Source organism: Tachyglossus aculeatus, chromosome 22, assembly GCF_015852505.1.
Source record: "Tachyglossus aculeatus isolate mTacAcu1 chromosome 22, mTacAcu1.pri, whole genome shotgun sequence".
Classification (NCBI taxonomy): Eukaryota; Metazoa; Chordata; class Mammalia; order Monotremata; family Tachyglossidae; genus Tachyglossus; species Tachyglossus aculeatus.
The window spans coordinates 52721592-52734663 of NC_052087.1; the positions used below are offsets into that span (position 1 = coordinate 52721592).

The 13072-nt window shown below is 46.9% G+C and overlaps 1 protein-coding gene across 3 annotated transcripts in view; it reads right to left on the reverse strand.

Moving 5' to 3' along the window:
* The window catches only part of SIGIRR (single Ig and TIR domain containing), an 89914-nt gene that overhangs the window by 38808 nt on the left and 38034 nt on the right, over nt 1–13072 (reverse strand). For all 3 annotated transcript variants that reach the window (XM_038764594.1, XM_038764595.1, XM_038764593.1), the window contains 2 exons: nt 11015–11136; nt 3762–3920 (listed from right to left, as the gene is read on the reverse strand). In XM_038764594.1, coding sequence (XP_038620522.1) covers nt 3762–3920; nt 11015–11136 — 281 coding nt within the window. The remainder of the gene's footprint in view (nt 1–3761; nt 3921–11014; nt 11137–13072) is intronic.

The window sequence follows — 13072 nt, forward strand, 5'->3', positions numbered from 1 at the left end:
AACAAAATAAAATAAGTAGGATAGAAATGTACAAGTAAAATAAATAAATAAATAGAGTAATAAATATGTACAACCATATATACATCTATACAGGTGCTTTGGGGAAGGGAAGGAGGTAAGACGGGGGGATGGAGAGGGGGAGGAGGGGGAGAGGAAAGAAGGGGCTCAGTCTGGGAAGGCCTGCTGGAGGAGGTGAGCTCTCAGCAGGGCCTTGAAGGGAGGAAGAGAGCTAGCTTGGCGGATGGGAAGAGGGAGGGCATTCCAGGCCCGGGGGATGACATGGGCCGGGGGTCGATGGCGGGACAGGCGAGAGCGAGGTACAGTGAGGAGATTAGTGGTGGAGGAGCGGAGGGGGCGGGCTGGGCAGTAGTAGAAGTCCAGTGCTCTGCACACAGTAAGTGCTCAATAAATACGATTGATTGATTGATTGATTTCCTTATGGTATTTGTGAAGCACTTCTCTGACTGGAAGTTTGACCCCATTTGTAGTAATAATAATAATAATAATAATGTTGGTATTTGTTAAGCGCTTACTATGTGCCAGGCACCATACTAAACGCTGGGGGGGGGATACAAGGTGACCAGATTGTCCCACGTGGGGCTCACAGTCTTCATCCCCATTTTCCAGATGAGGGAACTGTGGCCCAGCGAAGTGAAGTGACTTGCCCAAAGTCACACAGCCGACAAACAGCCTCTGTTTATTTATTTATTTATTTATTTTACTTGTACATTTCTATCCTACTTATTCTATTTTGTTGGTATGTTTGGTTCTGTTCTCTGTCTCCCCCTTTTAGACTGTGAGCCCACTATCGGGTAGGGACTGTCTCTATGTGATGCCAATTTGTACTTCCCAAGCGCTTAGTACAGTGCTCTGCACATAGTAAGCGCTCAATAAATACGATTGATTGATTGATTGATTGACAAGGGGCGGAGCCGGGATTGGAACCCATGACCTATGACTCCCAAGCCTGGGCTCTTTCCATTATTTCCACTATTTCTAGTCTTTTAGACTGTGAGCCCACTGCTGGGTAGGGACCGTCTCTCTATGTTGCCAACTTGTACTTCCCAAGCGCTTAGTCCAGTGCTCTGCACACAGTAAGCGCTCAATAAATACGATTGATTGATGATTGATTGATTCCAGACTGTGAGCCTGCTGTTGGGTAGGGACCGTCTCTATATGTTGCCAACTTGTACTTCCCAAGCACTTAGTACAGTGCTCTGCACACAGTAAGAGCTCAATAAATACGATTGAATGAATGAATTATGCCACGCTGCTTGGAAAGAGGTTTGAAAGTGTTGACAGTTTTTCTCTCCCGGGATTGATAATCAAAAATAAATGAACAAGTAGTCAAGAAATACGCCGAAGATTCACGTTAGGAAGACTCGCTATGAAGAGCCTCGGGAAAGTCACGGAAGGTGCCGAGGTAACGATTGCCACAGAAATAGAAATGGTCATTTCTATGGTGTTTCCAGTGACGGTGTATGGATCCGAAAGCGGGACGATGGAAAATAAAAAACAGGATAGAAAGAACATCGATTTTTTTGAAATGTGGTTTTGGAGAAGGCTTTGGTGAAGACCGTGGATGGCCCGAGACCCAAACAAATGGATTTTAGAGCAAATTAAGCCAAAGTGGTCTTTGGGAGGTCATATAACTCGACTTAGATGAGCCCATTTTGGACACGTCATCAGGAGGATGAATTATCTGGAGAAGACGCTAATGCTAGGAAAAATCCAGGGAGAACGTGGAAGAGGCAGAACAGCAGCTAGATGGACAGAGACCATAACAATTTCTCCCCCTTTTAGACTGTGAGCCCACTGTTGGGTAGGGACTGTCTCTATATGTTGCCAATTTGTACTTCCCAAGTGCTTAGTACAGTGCTCTGCACACAGTAAGCGCTCAATAAATATGATTGATGATGATGATGATGGAAGAAACGTTAGAAAGGTTGTGGATTATGGCAGAGGACAGGACGTTCTGGATCGGAATGGCCAATCCAGCAGTAGAGAAGCAGCGTGGCTCAGTGGAAAGAGCCCGGGCTTTGGAGTCAGAGGTCATGGGTTCAAATCCCAGCTCTGCCAATTAGCTGTGTGACTTTGGTCAAGTCACTTAACTTCTCTGTGCCTCAGTTACCTCATCTGTAAAATGGGGATTAAGACTGTGAGCCCCCCGTGGGACAACCTGATCACCTTGTAACCTCCCCAGGGCTTAGAACAGTGCTTTGCACATAGTAAGTGCTTAATAAATGCCATTATTATTATTATTATTATTAATAATCCCGACTCTGCCACTTGTCTGCTGTGTGACCTTGGGCAAGTGACTTCACTTCTCTGGGCCTCAGTTCCCTCATCTGTAAAATGGGGATGAAGTCTGTGAGCCCCACATGGGACAACGTGATCACCTTGTATCCCCCCCAGGGCTTAGAACAGTGCTTTGCACATAGTAAGTGCTTAATAAATGCCATTATTATTATTATTATTATTAATAATCCCGACTCTGCCACTTGTCTGCTGTGTGACCTTGGGCAAGTGACTTCACTTCTCTGGGCCTCAGTTCCCTCATCTGTAAAATGGGGATGAAGTCTGTGAGCCCCACATGGGACAACGTGATCACCTTGTATCCCCCCCATTGCTTAGAACAGTGCTTTGCACATAGTAAGCGCTTAACGAATGCCATCTAATGATGGCATTATTATCGGAAATGACTCGATGGCACTTGACTGTGCCATCTAGACTGTGAGCCCACTGTTGGGTAGACCCCGTCTCTATATGTTACCAACTTGGACTTCCCAAGCGCTTAGTACGGTGCTCTGCACACAGTAAGCGCTCAATAAATACAATTGAATGAATGAGTGAACTTGATAATAATAATACTAATAATATTAATTATGTGCCAGACACTGTAGTAAGCGCTAGGGTAGATACAAAGTAAATCTGGTTGGACCCAATCCCTGTCCCACGTGGGGGTCACAGTCTTCATCCCCATAATAATAATGATGGTATTTGTTAAGTGCTTACTATGTGCCGAGCACTGTTCTAAGCACTGGGATAGATACAAGATCATCAGGTGGTCCGGCGTGGGGCTCACAGTCTTCATCCCCATTTTCCAGATGAGGTAACTGAGTCACAGAGAATAATAATAATAATGGCATTTATTAAGCGCTTACTATGTGCAAAGCACTGTTCTAAGCGCTGGGGAGATTACAAGGTGATCAGTTTGGCCCATGGGGGGCTCACGGCCTTAATCCCCATTTTTACAGATGAGGTAACTGAGGCCCAGAGAAGTGAAGTGACTTGCCCAGAGTCACACAGCCGGCGAGTGGCGGAGCCGGGATTAGAACCCACGACCTCTGACTCCCAAGCCCGGGCTCTTTCCACTGAGCCACGCTGCTTCTGTAAATGCCCACCCTGCGGGATCCGAGGCCCAGAGAGGTGACTTGACACCCGTCCACGTGTTTTGTTTTATCGTCCGTCTCCCCCTTCGAGGCCGTGAGCCCGTTGTTGGGTAGGGACCGCCTCTTTACGTTGCCGACTTGGACTTCCCAAGCGCTTAGTCCAGTGCTGGGCACACAGTAAGCGCTCAATAAATACGATGGAATGAATGAATGAAGAAAGTGACTTGTCCAAGGGCACAGGCCGGAGGCGGGATTGGAAGCAGGGCCGGGATTTTCCCACTAGGCCACGTGGCGGGAACGGAGGAAGCCCGGGATGACGTCGGCCCCCTCCCCGCGCCCCCCGGGTCCCGGCGGCCCCCCGGAGCTGACCGTTGATCTCGAAGTCCCCGTAGTTGTTGCGGTACCAGAGGCGGGCGTTGAGGCGGCAGTTGCGGGCGATCAGCAGGGCCCCCGCCAGCAGCAGCAGTGCCAACCCCAGAAGTGTCACCACAGGCCACCACGTCGACCACCACCACCGGCCCGACGCCTCTAAGGAGACACAACGCGTGGGGCGACCGCACCTGCCCACCCACCTGGCCCTCCATGCCCCCCACACCCCCCAGGACCCCCCCCTCCATGCCATTCATTCATTCACTCAATCGTATTTATTGAGCGCTTACTGCGTGCAGAGCCCTGTACTAAGCGCTTGGGAAGTTCCTCCCTTCAAGGCCCTGCTGAGAGCTCACCTCCTCCAGGAGGCCTTCCCAGACTGAGCCCATTCCTTCCTCTCCCCCTCGTCCCCCTCTCCATCCCCCCCATCTTACCTCCTTCCCCACAGCACCTGTATATATGTATATATGTTTGTACGTATTTATTACTCTATTTATTTTACTTGTACATATCTATTCTATTTATTTTATTTTGTTAGTATGTTTGGTTTTGTTCTCTGTCTCCCCCTTTTAGACTGTGAGCCCACTGTTGGGTAGGGACTGTCTCTAGATGTTGCCAATTTGTATATATGTATATATGTTTGTACATATTTTTTTACTCTATTTATTTATTTATTTATTTTATTTGTACATATCTATTCTATTTATTTTATTAGTATGTTTGGTTTTGTTCTCCATCTCCCCCTTTTAGACTGTGAGCCCACTGTTGGGTAGGGACCGTCTCTATGTGTTGCCAATTTGTACTTCCCAAGCGCTTAGTACAGTGCTCTGCACATAGTAAGCGCTCAATAAATACGATTGATGATGATGATTCTATTTATTTTATTTTGTTAGTATGTTTGGTTTTGTTCTCCGTCTCCCCCTTTTAGACTGTGAGCCCACTGTTGGGTAGGGACTATCTCTATGTGTTGCCAATCTGTACTTCCCAAGCGCTTAGTACAGTGCTCTGCACATAGTAAGCGCTCAATAAATACGATTGATGATGATGATTCTATTTATTTTATTTTGTTAGTATGTTTGGTTTTGTTCTCCGTCTCCCCCTTTTAGACTGTGAGCCCACTGTTGGGTAGGGACTGTCTCTATATGTTGCCAATTTGTACTTCCCAAGCGCTTAGTACAGTGCTCTGCACATAGTCAGCGCTCAATAAATACGATTGATGATGATGATACAAACGGACAACATACAGAGACGGTCCCTACCCAACAACGGGTTCACGGTCTAGAAGGGGGAGACTGACGACGAAACAGGTAGACAGCGTACTCTCCCAGGCGCTTAGTCCAGTGCTTTGCATGCAGAAAGCGCTCGATGATAAGAAAAAGGAAGCACCCAGAAAGTGCTCAAGAAATGCGATTATTATTACCAATACTCGTAATAATAAGAAAAAGGGAGCACCCAGAAAGCGCTCAATAAATGCAATTACCTTTGTCATTAATACTCATAATAATAAGAAAATGGAAGAAAATGGACATGGGCACATGGGCACACACCTTGCACACGAGAACACGTCCAACACACGGGGACACACCACGGGGACGCGTTCAGCACACCCATGAGGACACGCCAGAGGGAAATGTCCACCACGGGTGGACACACTCAACACACACATTCACTCAATCGGATTTAAGTACAATACAATCGTATTTAATCGTGTTTTAGTCCAGTGCTCTGCACACAGTAAGCGCTCAATAAATACGATTGAATGAAGACACATGGGCACAGGGCTTGACAAACACATGGGCACACGCCATTGGAATAATAATAATAATAATAATAATGGTATTTGTTAAGTGCTCACTATGTGCCAAGCACTGTTCTAAGCTCTGGGGTGGATACAAGGCCATCAGGTTGTCCCATCTGGGGCCCACAGACTTAATCCCCATTTTCCAGATGAGGGAACTGAGGCCCAGAGAAGAGAAGTGACTTGGCCAAAGCCACAAGCAGACTAGCGGCGGAGTCGGGATTAGAACCCACATCCTCGGACTCCCAAGCCCGGGCTCTTTCCACTGAGCCACAGTGCTGCTCACATTCACCGGCACGGCTCAGTGGAAAGAGCCCGGGCTTTGGAGTCAGAGGTCGTGGGTTCAAATCCCGGCTCTGCCAACTGTCAGCTGGGCGACTTTGGGCAAGTCACTTCACTTCTCTGGGCCTCAGTTCCCTCATCTGTAAAATGGGGATTAAGACTGTGAGCCCCACGTGGGACAACCTGATCACCTTGTATCCCCCCCAGCGCTTAGAACAGTGCTTTGCACATAGTAAGCGCTTAACAAGTACCATCATTATTATTATTATTATTCACCACACAGGGACACGCCCTACATCCTCATGGGCACACGCCAAGGGGACACATCCACTACAAGGGCACACACCGGGCACACACATGACATACCCGCTTAGTAAGCGCTTAGTACAGTGCTCTGCACACAGTAAGCGCTCAATAAATACGATTGATGATACCCAGCACACAGGGACAGGCCATGGGGACCACAGTCAGCACCAGGGGGAAAACGGTGGTCCACAGGCCAAGGGACTCGGGGCAGACGTGTCACCATATGATCCCCGACCCGGGACCCCACATTCATTCAATCGTATTTATTGAGCGCTTACTGCGTGCAGAGCACTGTACTAAGAGCTTACCAATCGTTAATTTATTCTTCATGGCATTTGTTAAGCGTTTACTCTGCGCCAGGCACAGTACAGCGTGGCTCATTTATTTTACTTGTCCATATCTATGCTATTTATTTTATTTTGTTAACATGTTTGGTTTCGTTCTCTGTCTCCCCCTTCTAGACTGTGAGCCCGCTGTTGGGTAGGGACCGTCTCTAAAAGATGCCAACTTGGACTTCCCAAGCGCTTAGTACAGTGCTCTGCACACAGTAAGCGCTCAATAAATACGATTGATTGATTGATTGAAAGAGCACAGGCTTGGGAGCCAGAGGTCGTGGCTTCAAGTCCTGGCTCCACCACATGTCAGTGGTGGAGTACACCACTTAGTACAGTGCTCTGCACATAGTAAGCGCGCAATAAATACGATTGATGATGATTGATGATGTCAGCTGGGTGACTTTGGGCAGGTCACTTCACTTCCCTGGGCCTCAGTTCCCTCATCTGTAAAATGGGGATGAAGCCTGTGAGCCCCCCGTGGGACAACCTGATCACCTTGTAACCTCCCCAGTGCTTAGAACAGTGCTTTGCACATAGTAAGCGCTTAATAAATGCCATCGTTATCATTATTATTACTAAGGGTAGATGCAATGTTTTCTCTTTCTTTTCTTTAACAGTGTCCTACTATTCTATTTATTTTGTTAATGATGGGCATTTAGCTTTAATTCTATTTGTTCTGACGACTTGACACCCGTCCACGTGTTTTGTTTTGTTGTCTGTCCCCCCCGCCCCCCCCCCCGTTCTAGACTGTGAGCCCGTCGTTGGGTAGGGACCGTCTCTAGATGTTGCCAAATTGTACTTCCCAAGCGCTTAGTCCAGTGCTCTGCACACAGTAAGCGCTCAATAAATACGATTGAATGAATGAATGAGTGTTAAGTGCTTATTATAGTAGTAATGGCATTTTATTAAGCACTTACTATGTGCAAAGCACCTGTTCTAAGCACTGGGGAGGTTACAGGGTGATCAGGTTGCCCCACGGGGGGCTCACAGTCTTCATCCCCATTTTCCAGATGAGGAAACTGAGGCCCAGAGAAGTGAAGTGACTTGCCCAAAGTCACACAGGTGACAAGTGGTGGAGCCGGGATTAGAACCCATGACCTCTGACTCTAAAGCCGGGCCTCTTTCCACTGAGCCATGATCAGACCCAATCTCCATCTCACAGGGGGCTCATATTCCGAGAGGGAGGGAGAGCAGGGATCTGAGCCCCAGTGTCCAGGGGAGGAAACTGAGGCACAAAGAAAAGAAATGACTTCTTTAGGAGGCCTTCCCAGACTGAGCCCCCTCTTTCCTCTCCCCCTCCTTCCCCTCTCCATCCCCCCCGCCTTGCCTCCTTCCCTTCCCCACAGCACCTGGATATATGTATTTATGTTTGTACGGATTTATTACTCTATTTATTCATTTATTTTACTTGTACATATCTATTCTATTTATTTTATTTTGTTCATATGTTTGGTTTTGTTCTCTGTCTCCCCCTTCTAGACTGTGAGCCCGCTGTTGGGTAGGGACCGTCTCTATATGTTGCCAACTTGGACTTCCCAAGCGCTTAGTCCAGTGCTCTGCACACAGTAAGCGCTCAATAAATACGATTGACTGATTGATTGATTAATTGATTGACTTAACCGAGGTCCCACGGCAGGCGGGGCCGGGATTAGAAATCCGGTTTTCTGTCCCTCCCCCACTCCCAATTCCTGTGATCTTGCACGGGTTTGGGACTCAGAAGGCCAAGGGTTCTAATCCCGTTCCGCCTGCCGTGTGACCTCGGGCAAGTCCTTTCTCTTCTTTGTGCCTCAGTTTCCTCCTCTGGACATCGGGGCTCAGATCCCTGCTCCCCCTCCCTCTCGGAATGTGAGCCTGCTGTGTGACTTTGGACAAGTCACTTCACTTCTCTGGGCCTCAGTTTCCTCATCTGTAAAATGGGGATTGAGACTGTGAGCCCCCCGTGGGACAACCTGATCACCTTGTATCCTCCCCAGCGCTTAGAACAGTGCTTCGCACAGAGTAAGTGCTTAACAAATGCCATCAAATAATCAATCAATCAATCAATCATATTTATTGAGCACTTACTGTGTGCAGAGCACTGTACTAAGCGCTTGGGAAGTACAATCAATCAATCAATCAATCGTATTTATTGAGCACTTACTGTGTGCACAGCACTGTACTAAGCGCTTGGGAAGTACAATCAATCAATCAATCATATTTATTGAGCGCTTACTGTGTGCAGAGCACTGTACTAAGCGCTTGGGAAGTACAAGCTGGCAACATATAAATAAACTAAATAATCCTGGCTCCACCACTTGTCTGCTGGGTGACTTTGGAGAAGTCACTTCACTTCTCTGGGCCTCAGTTCCCTCATCTGGAAAATGGGGATGGAGACTGGGAGACCCACGTGGGACAGGGACTATGTCCAACCTGATTTGCTCATATCTACCCCAGCGCTTAACACAGTGCCGGGCACATAGTAAGTGACTGTGAGCCCGTTGTTGGGTAGGGACCATCTATATGTTGCCAACTTGTACTTCCCAAGCGCTCAGTAATAATAATAATAATAATGGCATTTATTAAGCACTTACTATGTGCAAAGCCCTGTTCTAAGCGCTGGGGAGGTTACACGGTGATCAGGTTGTCCCACGGGGGGCTCACAGTCTTAATCCCCATTTTACAGATGAGATCACTGAGGCCCAGAGAAGTGAAGTGACTTGCCCAAAGTCACACAGCTGACAATTGGCAGAGCTGGGATTCAAACCCATGACCTCTGACTCCAAAGCCCGGGCTTTTTCCACTGAGCCATGTTGCTTCTCTACAGTGCTCTGCATACAGTAAGCGCTCAATAAATACGATTGAATGAATGAATGAATGGTTAACAAATACCACAATTACCACAAATGCTTAGTACAGTGCTCAAGTGCTTAGAACAGTGCTCAAGCGCTTAGTCCAGTGCTCTGCACACAGTAAGCACTCAATAAGTACGATTGAATGAATGAATGAATGGTTAACAAATAGCACAATTATCACAAGCGCTTAGTACAGTGCTCAAGCGCTTAGAACAGTGCTCAAGCGCTTAGTACAGTGCTCTGCATCCGGTAAGCGCTCAATAAATACGATTGAATGAATGAATGAATGGTTAACAAATGCCACAATTATCACAAGCGCTTAGTACAGTGCTCAAGCACTTAGAACAGAGCTCTGCACACAGTAAGCACTCAATAAGTACGACTGACTGACTGACTGAATGAATGATTAACAAATACCACAATTATCACAAGCGCTTAGTACAGTGCTCAAGCACTTAGAACAGTGCTCAAGTGCTTAGTCCAGTGCTCTGCACCCCGTAAGCACTCAATATATACGATTGAATGAATGAATGAATGGTTAACTACCACAGTTACCGCAAGCGCTTAGTACAGTGCTCAAGCGCTTAGTCCAGTGCCCTGCACACAGTAAGCACTCAATAAATACAATTGAATGAATGAATGGTTAACAACTACCACAATTATCACAAGCGCTTAGTACAGTGCTCAAGCACTTAGAACAGTGCTCAAGCGCTTAGTCCAGTGCTCTGCACAGGGTAAGCACTCAATAAATACGATTGACTGACTGACTGAATGAATGATTAACAAATACCACAATTATCACAAGCGCTTAGTACAGTGCTCAAGCGCTTAGTCCAGTGCCCTGTACCCAGTAAGCACTCAATACGATTGAATGAATGAATGGTTAACAACTACCACAGTTATCATAAGCGCTTAGTACAGTGCTCAAGCACTTAGAACAGTGCTCAAGTGCTTAGTCCAGTGCTCTGCACAGCGTAAGCACTCAATAAATACGATTTACTGACTGAATGAATGAATGATTAACAACTACCACAATTATCACAAGCGCTTAGCACAGTGCTCAAGCGCTTAATACAGTGCTCAAGCGCTTAGTCCAGTGCTCTGTACCCGATAAGCACTCAATAAATACGATTGAATGAATGAATGAATGGTTAACAACTACCACAATTATCACAAGTGCTTAGTACAGTGCTCAAGCACTTAGTCCAGTGCCCTGCACCCGGTAAGCACTCAATAAATACGATTGAATGAATGAATGAATGAATGAATGGTTAACAAATGCCACAATTATCACAAGCGCTTAGTACAGTGCTCAAGCACTTAGTCCAGTGCCCTGCACCCGGTAAGCACTCAATAAATACGATTGAATGAATGAATGAATGAATGGTTAACAACTACCACAATTATCACAAGCGCTTAGTACAGTGCTCAAGCACTTAGAACAGTGCTCAAGCACTTAATCCAGTGCTCTGCACCCGGTAAGCACTCAATAAATACGATTGAATGAATGAATGAATGGTTAACAACTACCACAGTTATCACAAGCGCTTAGTACAGTGCTCAAGCACTTAGAACAGTGCTCAAGTGCTCAGTCCAGTGCTCTGCACAGGGTAAGCGCTCCATCAATATGAACGAATGAATGAATGATTATAACTCCAGCCCTCTGGGGGTCGGGGGTGGGGAGGGGCAGGGGGTGGGTACCGGCGTGTTGCAGTGTGAACGAGGCGGTGGTGTTCCTCACAAGGCAGGAGAAGACACCGTAGTCCTGCGGGCTGGTCAGGTTGACCCTCAGGAGGCTGCTGTGGACGTCCGTAGCATTGTCCCTGTGGAGCCCAACAGAAACCCCTCCTCACTGTCAATCAATCGTACTTATTGAGCGCTTACTGTGTGCAGAGCACTGGACTAAGCGCTTGGGAAGTCCAAGTTGGCAACAGAGACGGTCCCTACCCAACAGCGGGCTCACAGTCTAGAACGGGGAGACAGACCACAAAACCAAACAGATTAACAAAATAAAATAAATAGAATAGATATGTACAAGTAAAATGAATTAGAATCAACAGTGCTTTGCACATAGTAAACACTTAATAAACGTTATTATTATTATTATTATTAATCAATCAATCGTATTGATTGAGTGCTTACTGTGTGCAGAGCACTGTACTAATCAATCAATCAATCATATTTATCAAGCACTTACTGTGTGCAGAGCACTGTACTAAGCGCTTGGGAAGTACAAGTTGGCAACGTCTAGAGACGGTCCCTACCCAACAGTGGGCTCACAGTCTAGAAGGGGAGACAGAGAACAAAACCAAACATATTAACAAAATAAAATAAATAGAATAGATATGTACAAGTAAAATGAATTAGAAAATAGAGTATTACAACGTGATGAGGTTGTCCAATGGGGGGCTCACCGTCTTCATCCCCATTTTCCAGAGGAGGTAACTGAGGCCCAGAGAAGTGAAGTGACTTGCCCAAAGTCACCCAGCTGACAATTGGCAGAGCCGGGATTTGAACCCATGACCTTTGACTCCAAAGCCCGGGGTCTTTCCACTGAGCCACACTGCTTCTCATGCACTGCTACTAATGTCTGCCCCCGCCCACCTAGAGTGTAAGTTCGTTGTGGGAAGGGAATGTGTCTGTGGCACTGTCCTTTCCCAAGCGCTTAGTCCAGTGCTCTGCACACAGTAAGCGCTCAATAAATACGACTGACCAGCCGACTGATTTTACCGGCTCTCTGGCGTCGCCGAGGAGGCCCAGCCCAGAGACCCGCATAGCCTCGCCCCATTCCGGGACCCCCCTCCATTCAATCATATTTATTGTGTGACTTTGGGCAAGTCACTTCACTTCTCTGGGCCTCAGTTACCTCATCTGTAAAAAGGGGATTAAGCCCCCGAGCCCCCCGTGGGACCCCCTGATCACCTTGTAACCTCCCCAGCGCTTAGAACAGTGCTTGGCACATAGTAAGCGCTTAATAAATGCCATTATTATTATTATTATTATTCTCTGGGCCTCAGTTACCTCATCTGTAAAAAGGGGATGAAGACTGTGAGCCCCCCGTGGGATGCCCTGATCACCTTGTAACCTCCCCAGCGCTTAGAACAGTGCTTGGCACATAGTAAGCGCTTTATAAATGCCATCATTATTATTACTATTATTATTCTCTGGGCCTCAGTGACCTCATCTGTAACAAGGGGATGAAGGCTGTGAGCCCCCCGTGGGACAACCTGATCACCTTGTAACTTCCCCAGCGCTTAGAACAGAGCTTGGCACATAGTAAGCGCTTTATAAATGCCATCATCATCATTATTATTATAATTCTCTGGGCCTCAGTGACTTCATTTGTAAAAAGGGGATGAAGCCCCCCATGGGACAACCTGATCACCTTGTAACCTCCCCAGCGCTTAGAACAGTGCTTGGCACATAGTAAGCGCTTTATAAATGCCATCATTATTATTACTATTATTATTCTCTGGGCCTCAGTTACCTCATCTGTAAAAAGAGGATGAAGACTGTGAGCCCCCCGTGGGACCCCCTGATCACCTTGTAACCTCCCCAGTGCTGAGAACAGTGCTTGGCACATAGTAAGCGCTTTATAAATGCCATCATTATTATTACTATTATTATTCTCTGGGCCTCAGTGACCTCATCTGTAAAAAGGGGATGAAGACTGTGAGCCCCCCCGTGGGACCCCCTGATCACCTTGTAACCTCCCCAGTGCTTAGAGCAGTGCTTGGCACATAGTAAGCGCTTTATAAA